This window comes from Candoia aspera, chromosome 8 (assembly GCF_035149785.1).
Source record: "Candoia aspera isolate rCanAsp1 chromosome 8, rCanAsp1.hap2, whole genome shotgun sequence".
NCBI classification, from domain to species: Eukaryota; Metazoa; Chordata; class Lepidosauria; order Squamata; family Boidae; genus Candoia; species Candoia aspera.
This window is the reverse complement of record NC_086160.1, coordinates 52936958-52951709: the sequence shown is the minus strand read 5'-3', so window position 1 is coordinate 52951709 and position 14752 is coordinate 52936958. Positions and strand designations below refer to the sequence as shown.

The following is a 14752-nucleotide window of genomic DNA, read 5'->3' as shown; positions in this document are numbered from 1 at the left end:
ATGCTTCACAATCAGCCTCGCCAACTGGGGGAAGGTTGCTCTAACCTGGAAGCTAGGAGCTGGGAGCTCCTAAGGTGACCTGAATAAACTTGTTCTGCCAATCCCCGTTTCTTTTCGTCCTGTCGAGAACAGAAGCAAAACCTTGGCCTCTGCGACCACACCTCCGCCGGCTTTGCGGCGAGCGCCGACTGGCTACAATCCTGCTATTCGTTGTGAAGGGGCGCGGGTGCGGAGCATACGGCTGCCTGGCGTTATTTTGGGGGGTTATTAATATCCGTTTCCACGCCCCTGCCCCCCCTCCCGCTTTCCCCCAGCCGGTAAGGCACAGCAGCAGCGGCAGCCACCGGCCGTATTTCAAGGAGCTGTCCATGACCTCATCGCGGATGCAGCCTCCCCTTTTCTTCGCTCCAGCTTTTCCCTCTCGCTCCGCTTATGTGCGAGCGCGCGCGCGTCGAGAGGGAGACAGAAGGAGAAGAGCAGCTACGATACCCATAACACTGGTGCTCTTTCCCACTTCTCCTTCTCCCCCGACAACCACGCACACGCGCACATGAAGCTGTTGCTGCCGCTGCTGCTGCACCAAGACCTGGAGGAACAGAATTGAGCAGAGGCGCTGGAGGAGCGCCACAGCGTCCGCCACCAGAGCGCAAAGAAGCGGCTGCGGCGCCTCCGACTTTCCTGGGGAAGGTCATTCCCCGACCGGTCGCGTGCCCTTCCCGCGCCTCCCGCGCCCAGCTTGCGCCGCCACCCTCGCCCCCCGCCCACTTCGTCGCAGGCGGAGGCGGGCGGCTGTGGGGAATTCGGGCGTGCTCTCTGGCCGGCTCTGCCAAGTCCTTTTTGCCCGAGCTTGGAAAGAAGAAGGGCGGCGGGACACGGAGGAAGGTGAGAGAGAGGGAAGGGGCGCCCAGCACGAGCGGCTCAGCGCCTGCCTCTCTCCGGAGGCTGGAAGTAGGAGGTGGCGGCAGCTGCTACCAGAGGACACTTTAGTAGGACTGGAGAGACAAGCCGAGTGACGGAGCGGAGAAACAGCCGAGGGACGGAAGATGGCTTCCCCCACCTCCCCTGGCACTCCTGGAGGCGGGACATCGCCCCAAGGCAGCCAGACACGCCTTCGGCAGGTGGGTGCGCTCTAGGGACCCCGGGGAGGTGCAGGGTGGCAGGCACTATAACCACCCACCCGTACTCAGACACACAAACACGCGTACATACGCACGCTCTCCCATTCCGAGGTTCCGCTTTTATTTACATCTTGGAAGAAGCTACGTTGCAATCGGTGGGGACTGGGTTGCCAGGAGGCGCGGTTGCGACCGGCCACCAAATAAAAGGTCCATTTCATCAGGTGCCCCGGGTGATGGATGGAAATGGCCAATTCAGGTTTGTGAGCGCAAGTGCATAGGAACTGACTGCTTCACCCGCACTGTGTTGTCATCAGACAAGCTTGTTGGCACCGCTAGAGCTTCACTTAGTCCCTTGTGCTGTAACAGACCAACTCCCAAATGATGACCTTCTGTTTCAGCCCCTTGCTTTCATAAAAATCATGTAGATTCTTCTCAGCATCATCTTGTTGCCACATTTTGTAATAATTAATGCCCTGGCCTTTAGGCATATCAAATGAGCTTGCTAGCCTTCATATTAGCACATCCTAAGGAGAGAGAGAGCTCCATATTGTTTGCTCCAGATGGATAGGCACAGAGAAGTTTCACCCCCGTTAAACCTATAATCCTCATGTGCACAGGAGCACCCTGTAACACAGGCATACTGTACCTGCATTATTACAATACAGGACACGCAGTTTAGACAATATGCAAGACCGCTAGGCAACATGCTGCCTGGTTATTTATTATTACCAATTTTTCTGCAGAGACTGAGGTAGTATATGCAGGTACAGAACTTCGTACAGCGTATCACACAGCAACTGCTGCATCCTCCTCCTCCTAAATGACATCATTTATCTATATAACACTCATGCACATTCACTGCCTAGTTCACAGATCATTCAAAATACAGAAGAGGGTCCATGTATATGTTTTGTCATACTACCTGGAGCATATCACATTCAGTGATGAGCAAGCTACATATGAAGAGTTCCATTTATCTCATTACTAAACATATGTAATTCATACTGATACCGCTTCCCCTCACCAAGCAAACAGACAACATTCTGGTAACACTTTTCCCAGCAAACAAACAAAATATTGGTAACATGTTTGGCAAACGTGGAATGTTGCATAAGATTTAAATGTAACTGAGGTATAAAAAGCATTATTTTGAAGGTGACAGAGTATTGCTGGAGAGTACGCTGTTTCAACAAATAGCACTGGGACGGACGGACGGAAGGAAGGAAGGAAGGAAGGGTATACCGTTTACTTGTTATAAGCTCTGTGATAACACAGAGATACATTCCATGGTCTGTTACTGAGTGATACAGAATGCAATTTGCACTGTGTAGAGCAGAATAATGCTGCAGTTTGAGTATCTCAGGGTTGTGATTTTGTATGGGAATGGAAGAGGGACCCAAAATCAGTTGTACAGTGGTGATTACTGGGAAAATGCAGAGGGGCAAATGTTATTTTCATTGCCTGAAATCCATTTTATCATGCATTTATAAGACAAGTGAAGATAGGAAGAGTAGCTCCATCTCAGCCTGGATTCAGTCATCAGTAAATAATGTGAAAAATGAGAGGAACACAAATGTCATTTTGCAAGTAGCTTGAGCTGCAGTATCAGCAAAGGAAACTAAAAGATTTCAGTGATGGTGCTAAAAAGTTTAGCACAATAATCTCAAAGGTTGTCTATTAATGCAGTGTCATTTAGCCTTTTATTTATCTTTTTTTAAAAAATCAACATTTGAACTTCTTAGGGGACTGCTCTTTTAATTTTTATGATTGCAGATATTTTATATGTACACTTTATTTTATTTGTACATAAATTTATAATGTGCCTTAATTTTATTCTGCTTTATATCTAAAATACAACCTGAACCTACCCTTCTGTTGCCTTACTTTCTTTTTGGCTTTTTCCTTAGACTGGTAAGCTTTGTCATGGATAAAGGTAATGTCTAGCTATGTGATTTGAGAGCTAATGAATTTGATTTCCAGTGACATCCATTAAATTGTCTAAAATATATTTGTCTGCAGCAGTGAGCAGAGCCTTCCTTGCAAAATATTATTAGGATTCTAACAGGAATCACATGGCTTTAGGAAGTCTCTGTGTGTTTGTGTGTGTGTACGTGCACACTCACACACACAATAAGGGTAACATAAAAATCAAATTCTGAAAACAACCATAGAACAATGTATATCTATACCTGTGCTATAATTTATATTAACACTTCCTATCAAAATGTATTTGGTCACATGAAAAATGGTTAATCAAGTTGTTCTATGCTTTTTGGTTAAGGAACAGTTATACAAAGTGCTGCAAGTTTGGAATTACCAATCATTTTTTTTTCATTCTGTATTGTCTTTTGCAGTACATGAAACTGAAAGACATATACCTTTCACAGAATACTGCATCAGTTTTGCATGTATACATAGATTTAAGGATTTTCTAGAATTGTTTATATTCTCTGCCTGATCTCATTTGATACAGCAAAAATGCTGTGAACTTCAGAATGTAAAAGACAATGCACTCTCCCTTCCAGTTATGTCTAGATTCATTTAAAAATCCTATAGAAAATTCTGGAAATGAATACAGATACTTAGGGTGGTGTCCCTTCCTGCATTCCCAGGGATTATTGCTTACTTTAGATTCACTGGAGCGTTTATTTATTATGTAAAACATTTTAAAAAATATTTGCAGTGACATTTGTATTATATATTTATTCTGTCTGCTATGTGACAATAAATTATTGACAATGTGCTTAGTGCAAAGGTTTGAAATTCAGATAGACATTATGTTCAGATGGTTAGCTGAACAACTGACATTTAACTCTATACTGAAAGGCCAGGCTGAAAACTCTAGTCATTGTTTTTTCTTGCTTTTACTGTTTCACAGTCAGCTAAAAACTAGAAAGACTCTACTTCCAGTAAGTTACTCCAAGTTTAATTTTAGTAGAGAGAAAAATGAATGAAAATTTGTTCTGAATTTGTTCTTCAGTCTCAGGACTGTGAAGAAAATATAATGAAGTATAAGACTGATTTCACAGATCTTTGCTGGTTGGTGTCTACTTCAATTTCATAAAGTTTAGACACAGGGTCAGTTTATATAATCAGTAATTTTTTAACATTATCATTCTAAGTTGCCGGCAGAGAACTATGCCTTTGAATACTGTATATATTTTCCCATGTGCAATAAGTTCTGCACTTCTCTAGTTATGAGCATTCCTATATGCGACTTTATAATATAACCTGAAGTGGTAGAGGCAGATAAATGCTTTGTGACATAAGTATACTGATTGTGGGAATTGATATCCAACTGTAGGCAGAGATAGATTTTATAATCTGGAATTTGGAACTACAGATATGGAGCAGATCTAGATAATATGGAGCTATAGCAAACTCATGTGTGAATATTGATTGTATCAATAGGAGAACTGGGAAAAATTACAAGAAGTAAATTTCAGTGTAATAACAGATGGAACTCTGGATCAAAGATTAAAATCCATACCTGTGCAATTTGTACCTAATAAGATAATATGCTATTTGTCAATTTGTATTTCTGCCTTCTGCCTCTAATATACAGTGGGTTGCTTCTTAAACTAGTATAATCTGGTGACGTATTGTCATAGTCTTGCTCTAGTGTTGAAGTATCACAAACCTGACAACTTGCTAAAGGCAGGTCTAGCTGGTTAGGAGGTTGGAGACTAGTCAATTAGCATTCATTTTTAATGTTTAACATAATTGATGTTAAAAGTTTGTGTATATCAAATCACAGGCCTTTTCTATCACACCAAGCAAATAGAGAAACCATTTATTGTTTTTAGATACAAACATATTCATTGTGAAAGTGTTCGTCTTCTGAATTGTACTATAAATTGTCTATATGTTTATCAACAGTCCACCATGGCTCTGCTGTGAACAGTTTATGGGAATGTCAGCAAATATAAGTTTTTCAGAACTGGTGAGGAAGAGACTGATGTTCATATCTGGGTCCTTGAGTGGCTTGGTTTGTTTAATCATGGTTTATTGAACTATACATGATAATAATTTATTAAATTTATATGCCGCCTGATTCCCATCAACTCATGATTCGTTTGGTTAATACAAAACCAAAAAGTTAACATGATATGTGAACCTAGCCATTATCTTTCTGCCTTTGGTTCAACTCAGGAAGTTGTTAGGAAACCACTTAGGTTTTTTTTCTTTGCCTTTTGGCAGCAATATGAAGGCCAATTCAAGTATGTATATATTGGATAAACACTTTATTCACATTAAGTGACACAGATTGTGTATGTATGTTTGACTATAAACTTTAATTAATTGGTGTTTGTATGTCACTATTTTTACTCCCCATGCCACATTGCCTTTTAATTGAAGTTGCTTTAACACAACATGGTTGCCATTTTGCTGGTCAATAAATGAAATAAAGATACTTATTCAGTCATTGGCCTCCTTGGCCTCCTTTAACCCAGACACTGAATGTTATGTTTGTTATACATTAAAGCATCCAGTTTAAAGGGATTTAAAGCATATTATTATTCAATATGCTGCACAAATGTGGAACTTAGGATAAAGTATAGTTAATAATCTCAGTCACACTGTATCCAGGGCAAGTTTTTAGTGTACTTAACTTCCATTGTTTCATTTTCTCTTTGTCTGTTTCCATTTTTCTTCCTACCCTCTATAGGTGCATAGGATGTGTGTATATGTATCAAACTTGCAGAAATAATATGGGAGGAGATTCTGATCTGGACTGGACTACCTCCAGTTAAAATAAAAGTTTTGGAATTGATTAAACAACAACAGGAAATGATAGCCACCATAAAGGAATGCTGCCAGAGATGGCTGCTCCCAGGATAACCTGGGTAATCCAAAATTTCTTCATTTGCTTGGCAGTGGGTGACTCATTTATCCATGGTTGCTCCACACTGGTTCAAACATCTTGTGTAAACATGCTGAATGACTTCTGACTAGCAGCTAGTGTATTTTAAAGCATTTATCTTGCTTGATGGGAACAATGAATTAGAAGTTCTCTAAAGCTTTCCAACATAATGGGACTCTACATTCTATTTTCTTGTTTAAGCAGAACACTTAAAACTCTTTCATACTAAAAAGTGTGGCTATGGGGTTGCTTTTGGAGGACACAGTATCCATGCACATTGGTCTTGAATGGTGAATTCTTCAGGTGGCTGAATGACAGTATCAAAGACAGCAAGGTTCAGCAAATTTAAAGTCAGGTGGTTTTTGCTAGGAGCAAGCCAAGGTGGAGCATTGCTCAAAAGTGAAAGTGGAGGTACTATCTTACTTTTGCTTAGCTGGCTTGTTGCCAATGTTAGTGGGTGGGAATTGTGCAAGGATAACCTTGGCACTGAAGCTTTACTCTCTGTACTTGGGTTGGACATGCTTGGTAATTGTCAGGCACTCTTGTAGACTTCATGCTGAAAGTGAAGTCAGTGGCTATGGGCTTGACCCATGGGATCATCCCCACCAATGGCTGGTGGCAGGTGCTGCATGCATTCACCTTGCTTGTTCATTAGAACAACTCAACAGCATCATCTCAACCTTTGCTTTAAATGAAAATTCTGCACAGATAGAAAAGTTTACATCACAGCAGAGCAGTGTTGCTTGAGATACCACAGTGCTGGTTGAGGTGATACATCAAATTGCTTTTGATAAAGATTTATTGTACACTCTGCATGTACAATAACAACTAGCAGCAGAGTGGGGCTAGGTACAGAGTTATTTTACAAATGCTTATGACACTCCTGCAAGTTGTTTGCAGAACACTGATGTTTCATGGAATATACTTAAGAAACACAGCTCTAAAGCATGTTCCTGACTACTGCCTAATCCATTAGCAATATGAGAGCTATCATTGATGAAGTAATTGAATATTAAGCTAGATGCTAAGGTTTGAACTGGTTATGCTGTTTAAGAGATATGTATGTATGTGGGCCTTTGAGTAAGTGTTGACTCCTGGCAACTGCCTGGACAAGTCCCTGCAGTTTACTTGGCAAGCTTTCAGAAGTTGTTTGCCATTTCCTGCTTCCTAGGGCTGAGAGAACGTGACTGGCCCAAGGTCATCCAGTTGGCTTCATGCCTAAGGCGGGACAAATACTCACAGTCTCCTGGTTTCTAGCCTGATGCCTTAACCACTACATCAAACTGATTCTCTTTAAGAGATGTACTGACTTGCAAATATAGAATAAGAAATAGTCACTCAACTTAATCCTGTGTTGGATTGGATGAATGATTAATGAAACAGTAACTTTAGTTTCTTATTTACCTTTTCTTTGAAAATAAATGTGGGCATTTGTTTTTGAGGCTATATTATAGAAGATAGCAATATCAGAAAGAATAATTGTTTTATTTACCCTTCCTCCAATAACTGACTAACCCATAAGGAAAAAAACGGTCAGGCATATCTGTACCTTAAGCAGCCTTCACCCACCTGCTCTTTTCTGATTTGATTGTCAGACACCTAAGAAAAAACTTATATGGAACTCTGTATCACGTAAAGAGTCTCTGATACCATTGATTGAACATCTTATTACCAAATGGAAGAATCCCTGGAATGATAAATTTAGCTGAAGACGTTATTCTTTTCTGAAGGTGGAGGTGTAAATGAAACTGTGAAGAACAAAAAAAGGGTGTCAAGTTGTATTATCTTTTACCAGTTAGTGTTGTGGGTAGGTGACTTACTATGTCCTTACTTGCACTTTACCACAACATAATCATGCTCTGACAATGCCACTCTTTTCCTTGCCCCAGTGATGTTGCCTTTATTTCTCCCTGTTAAGTTATCATTAGGTATATGAGGTTTAAAGTAGCCTTGTCCCCCTTAAGCTGATACCAGCCCACCATATAGCTTCAAGGTGTATAAAATCTAACACTTTGTTACCCCTTACTTTGGAAATGATGCTTGCTGATCTGTTGTGGGTATGATTAGAGATGTATTTTGCCAAATCTTGGAAATGGTGGGAATGTTCCTTTTATTCTGTTTGCTAGCCAGCCTCCACCCCAACTATTTCTTTTTCAGCATTTATACTTTGTTTTTTGAGTTCCTTTCATATCTGTTACCTGCCTCCATTGCTTTTGAAATCAAATTATTTCCAGGCTTCCAGCAAGGTAGAGGAAAGGCGAACAGACCTCTACCATTTTATCTGAGGGAAAAGAAGTTTATTTGGGGTATTCCACTGTAACTGTTTTCTGAACTGTATCTTTACCTTAAAATGCAGCAGCTCCACTCTTCCTCATTTCAGTTTCCAGAAAATAAAGTGGGATATTGAACCAGACTTTTGTTACTTCATTGCCAGTTTCTCTCTACTTGCCAATGTCACTTTCCCACACTTTACCAGTAGCTAGTCAGTTTCAGTTTTCTTGATTCTTAGGTCTTAGCTAGTTAGTTGCCCAATGAGGGCAGGGCTTGACTGTTCTCTCCTGGGCTATTTATGCCCTATGTCTTGCCATATCTTTATGTATTTTACATTATTTTAACTTGAAAGATGCCAAATGAGATGTGGGAGGAGGAGCAGCAAATCAAATGACAGAAACCAAGCCCCCCCTCCCCTGATCCTCCTGCAGTGCCCTGCTTTGTGGACATTTTCCTAACTAACTGGTGTTGGAACCAGTAGTAGAGCAAGGGGAAAAAAGCAGTCAACTTTCCTATAATGAGTGGTACAGCACCAGTCGGAAGTGATTCTGAACAGGCACAGTAGAGACAGGATAAGAGATTGGCAGTGGGGACTGTACGTGTTATACTGGCATTGTTTTGGGCAACACAAGGATGGTCAGGTAGCTCTTTCATTCAGTACTGGGCAAAAAGTCTATAACAAGATAAGCAGAAATATACTCCATATTCCAGTGATATCTGAAATGCCTGTTGAGCTTTTATACAATAAAATGTATTCAGCCTATTATTATTGAAAAAAAATCATTTTAAGAATCATTGTTTTAAACTTAAGTTTTTCTCTCTCTTTCCCATTGTTTCCTTCAGTATTGTGTCTTTCTGATTAAAAATTTAAGGCAAGCCTGTCTCTTTGTGGGGAAAGCACTACTAGAGCCTTTTTACCCCCACACACAAAAAGGATGAAAATTCTGTAATTCCCAGATAAGCAGTTATATAATGTTAGAAAGCTAGCATGGCCCAAGAGCTATTTGAAAGTGGGTGAGTGAGTCTCAAATTCCTTCTGGACAATGGCCTTACAGCAAACCTGCCAACTTCTGCATTCCCAATTTGAGTGTACCCAGGAGATAATCTCCTCCCATTTTATTTCAGTTATAAGCAGACAATAAAACAGAAAGTTTACCACATTCTGAAGTTTTAAGACACTTTTTTTCTGTTTTAGTTTTTAACTCTGGATTTGATTCAAAAAGTTGCTTGCATGTCTGGAAGAAATTTTATTCACAATTGGGAGATCCCGCAGTTTCTAGTAATTCCCCCTGAAACTTCAAATCTCTCATGTCACATCTCATATTGTATTGGAAAATCAGCTTTCAGGTGGACAGAGAGGCTTCAGAGATAACAAAGAAGTGGGGAAGCTAATACATGAGTTCTTTTATATCAAAGACACACTTCAGATTTGCCAAATCTTTTCTAAATTATTTTTGTTGCTAAAATTGTGACGTACACTAACCATAAACCTATGCAAAAACATAACAATTAATTTAAAACATTAATTAATGACATCTGAGTCCAGAAATATGACCTGACTATGTGCTCTGATTCTTTCTCGCTGTCCTAAACATAAATCCACTCTGGGTTATCCCTTTGGGTTTTATTTATTTTATTTATTTCAGTTGTATAACTTAGGATAGAATTATATTATTGGTATTTTAGAAAAAATTGAAAGTCAAAAATATTTTCTAATCTATTTATCATTTGAGATCTACCAGCAAATCCTGCTCTATTTTCTAGTCTCTGGTGTGAAATAAAGCACTTATATTTTAAAGTAGGAATATCTTGCCTCCTCTGGGACTAATTTGCCATAGGAATGATATACAATATACAATAATATACAATATTCATTAACTTTGGATGAATCAAAAGAAGATAATTAGAACAGGAAAAGCTTTGATTACCATCAGAAATAGTTCTGTACTTAATGGGAAAAAATACAGTAGATAAGATTACCTGAGACTCTTGATCAGTATAAGGTAGAAATTGTGACAGAGACATTTGGAAGAACTAAAAACAATTATGTAAATATATGAGTATTTTGTTTGTATTTTGATTCTGTTGTGGCTGTGAGTTCAACTATTAGTCCAATTAGTGAAAAAAAATAGTTTTCACAGTTAAGTATATTACATCTAAATAGTTCCAACCACAGGAACCTTTTGGAATTAAAAATTACATTTTTAACAGTAAGTTTAAGAAACTATTTTCACCTCTTTTTCTTCTACTTACTGCTTAATATAGTCCCACTGAGTTCAGTGCAGGTCACTCTCAAGTACGATTCCAGAAGATTGCAGTCTTAGCCATAAAACTGAATGACAGAATATAAAATTTTGGCTTACTGAATATGATACATAATCCATGACAACTATCAAATTTTTGGTGGGTGTTTATAAATTTTAATGCAGTAACAAATTATAGCCAACACATAGGCATGAGTTGATTCCTTTATGTATGAACTACTTGGAAGATCCAACTTTGTGATTGACATGTAAATATAGATTTTTCTGTAATTTGTCTGATAACATTAAAATAATAGCTGTTTTTGTTTTTCCTACCAACTGCTGGGATCAATTATATATGACTGTTCCACATTTTTCTGTTGTTGATAATCAAATCATGGCTGTGGTTGAGTCCAACAGTATGACTGAGATTCCCACCCTAAGAGGAAAAAAAAAACTGACTACCCTGACCCTATGCAGTCTGAGAACTTTGTTGAGTATCTTACACTGCATCTTGTATAACTAATTTAGTTTTAGAAAGAAAAGTCTGCATGGTTGTAAAGTATTCGGGCTTATCCGCATGCTTTAATTGCTCCCACAGAATACGAGGAGTACAATGGGGCAAGGACTTGAAACTTTCCAATGCTAAAGGAATCTTTGTTTATGTAACAAAAGATTCATTCATCAAAAATGCTTGCAAAAGATTTGAGATGAGTGTATGCTATGTTAACCCTTTAAATCCAGCTATACTTCTATAACTAGGGCTCAATGTATAACAGAATCTTCTGTTTATTGTATAAGCAAGCAAATTTCATGTTATGTTTCCTTGAATACCAGTGATCAGCAGAGTACTAACTGGTATCCAGTGGTAAGTGGTTTTGCTTTTTCTTTTTGTCTCTGCCTCTTAAATATTATTACCAATCCAAACTGTTGCATAATGGAATGCTTGAAGTGTAGGCTACCTATCTTGATTTCCTCCCCTGTCTTTTCCCAACCCATTTTCTCTTTCTTTTCTAGTTAGACATAATATTAAACTGTAATCCGATTTGGTTAGCTACAGCATTTTCCTTCAAAATTCATAGATTCTTAGCAACAATAAAATCTGATTTAGGTTCACTAAGCCTGATTTATTTTATTTATGGCTTTTTATTATGTCTGAATCCAGAATTGTGGCTTATTCATGACTTAGTTTTGATTTATTTTTTTTACTCCATCTGAAATCTGGATACTGAAAGAAAAAAATGGAGGAAAACAAACTAGTAGGTGATCAAATAAGAGATGATTATTTTACTTGTCTGTTTAACTCTCTGGTTTGCTCAACAAAGTACAGTAAATACAAATCCTGGTTTATGCTAAATATGGCATGTTAATTCATTTCTTAATTCTTAACTTTGTTCACCAGATCTGCCATAGAGCATGCATATCTACTTCTGCAAAACAATTTGGAGCATGAGATTAATAGCTGAATATAATAGCTAAATATAATAACTAAATCAGAGGCTAGATCTTTTTTTCATTCTTTGGTGCTTATGTTGAAATTTGTTTAAAATGTCATTCCACTATTATATATTTATATGACTAATCTTTCTTAATTATACTTCTTTTTCTATGTTTTTGGTAGACTTATAGACACAACAAATATTTTAGTTTTGTTCCCCACCTCTTCCTCAATATGTAGAACCTTTTTTTCTGCTAAACAGCATCTGACTGATCCAGCTGTGTGTTCTTTTCTTCATAAATTCCTGTTTGGTACCAGTATCAGGGGGATGTGGTGACGCTGCAGGTTAAACCGCTGAGCTGCTGAGCTTGCCGATTGGAAGGTCGGTGGTTCGAATCCACGTGCAGGGTGAGCTCCCGTTGCTAGTCCCAGCTCCTGCCAACCTAGCAGTTCGAAAACATGCAAATGTGAGTAGATTAATAGGTACCGCTTCGGCGGGCAGGTAACGGCGTTCTGTTTAGTCATGCCGGCCACATGACCACGGACATGTCTATGGACAAACTCCGTCTCTTTGGCTTTGAAACGGAGATGAGCACCGCCCCCTACAGTCAGACACGACTGGACTTAATGTCAAGGGAAACCTTTACCTCTACCTACCAGTATTAGGCTTTAAATGAGAAAGCATCCATATTTGTATTTGTCTGTTGAGAATATTTATTTATTATTTTATTTTATTTATTTTCTATCCCGCCTTTATTATTTTTATAAATAACTCAAGGTGGCGAACATACCTAGTACTCCCTCCTCCTATTTTTCACACAACAACAACCCTGTGAGGTGGGTTGGGCTGAGAGAGAATGACTGATCCAAGGTCACCCAGCCGGTTTTCGTGCCTAAGGCGGGACTAGAACTTACAGCCCCCTGGTTTCTAGCCCATTGCCTTAACCACTAGACCAAACTGGTGTGCGCGCGCTCTCTCTATGTATGTATGTATGTGTGTGTGTGTGTGTGTGTGTCTACACATACACACAACCAGGAAAAAAAAGAGGAAAACTGTCATCACTGGAAAACTTTTTTATTTCCTGTGTGAACAGCTGTTGTCTCTGGTAATTAATTCTGGAGAACTTAGTACAACATGACATGCACACAATCAACATGAAGTGATTCATGATAATTCGCTATATAGGCTTCATCCATAAAGCTACTTTGCCGTACTTTCCTCCAATCCTGGAGCTGGGAGAAAATCATAATGGCCCAAGTTGCTCTGCTCCCAAAACTTGCCATTAACACACATCTGGAACAGGGCCATGCTGTGCTGCTGTTTATGAAACTCCTCCCCATGACATTGTAAGAGCAGTGACTGGTGGCTTTTCCTAACTGAAATTTGAATATCATGAACTGTAGAAAAAGTCACCATCTGTTTCCTTACAGAATGTGTGCCAGAGTGGTAATGTAAGGTCTGGGCGCACCATCAAGTCATTTCTTTTCCTATTAACTGTTAACCTATCTACTTAACAACCAGGAGATGGCAGTAAAGATGGCATATCTTTTAATAGGAACGTAGTGGTGGTCTGGCTTTGTATTGCTCAGTTGCAGCTACTGCACAAACGTTCTTGGAGCCAGAGTGCAACAAAAAGATTTTCATGTGTGTGAAAGAGGGGTTCCATCCACATAATTTCTCCAAAATGAGAATTAATTTGTTGACTTACCAACCTACCAATCACTAGATGGCAGCAAAGAGGCAAAGTTTTTAATATCTTTGGCTGCCATGTAGTGGTTGTCTGGATTTATGCAGCCAGGATGCAGCCACTAGGTAAATGTTGAAGAGCTACACTTTGAGAAATCACTTTACTGTCTCTTGTGTGAAATCACAGCACATGTATAGCTCTGATCTCCCAAAAGGGTAGGAGAGCAAAAGGTGTGGCTGTATGTTAAAACCTAATCTTTACTATGTTACATTCTGCTGCATGAAGGAAAGAACTTTAAAAGAACATTCTATAAGGGGAGGCAGGGTTTGCCTGAGAATAGCAAATGTTAGAAAGGGAATCCCCTGCAGGGCTGGCTACAGAAGTACAGGACTGAGCAATTTCAGGCTTTGCACTCTGAACTTGATCAGTTGATTAACCTGTGAAGAAAAAGAGGAGAAGGAGGGGGAGTGGCTGCAGAAGCCAGAATTCTGGCCTCCTTCCCAACCAAAAGAGCATTACATGCACCTTAGATTGTATCGGAGGTCTTCTTCCAATTCTCCAGATTAAACACTACTTACATGCTGGGACAGTCTAGACCATCTTCAGCCTGCCCTAGCAATGGTCTGCCAATGAGATGGAGGCCCTGTTGTAAGGATGTGACCTCAACGAATAAAAAATGGGATGCCTTTGAGCTGCAGTAAGCAGGTTTATGGATGAGCCCTCAACGTCTTTACAGATTAAATCTACCACAGCTGTTTCTGGTTGATAACCAATGTTAGAAAATAAATGGTAGGAAATAAGATATCACTGATTGCTTTGGACCTTTATATCCTATTCTGGACTGAGCAATCAAACAGTAAAAAGTTCCAACTGGTTTAATGATGGGTCTGTAATCCAAACAACTAAGAAGCTAGTAGAATGCTCAGCTAAGCAGTCACATACAAGCTCCAGTATAAATACTGGGAAGGTGAGGTCTTGCTTGGTGGCGAATGTGGGTTGAAACTGAGGGTTCGGGGATCTAGAGCCAGAAGTCCAGAATAGTAGCCATAAGAGACAAAAGACAGGGCTAGAAGGTGGGCAGCCAACAGCACACAGGTCCAGAAAAATGGGATAAGGCAATGGCAGGGAAA

General features: G+C 39.5%; 1 protein-coding gene across 1 annotated transcript in view; it reads left to right on the top strand.

Annotated features, from left to right (window-relative positions):
• The first annotated feature begins 660 nt into the window (after positions 1–660).
• The window catches only part of ANK2 (ankyrin 2), a 337224-nt gene continuing 323132 nt past the window's right edge, over positions 661–14752 (top strand). The window contains exon 1 of the mRNA XM_063310220.1: positions 661–1118. Coding sequence (XP_063166290.1) covers positions 1044–1118 — 75 coding nt within the window. The 5' untranslated portion in view covers positions 661–1043. The remainder of the gene's footprint in view (positions 1119–14752) is intronic.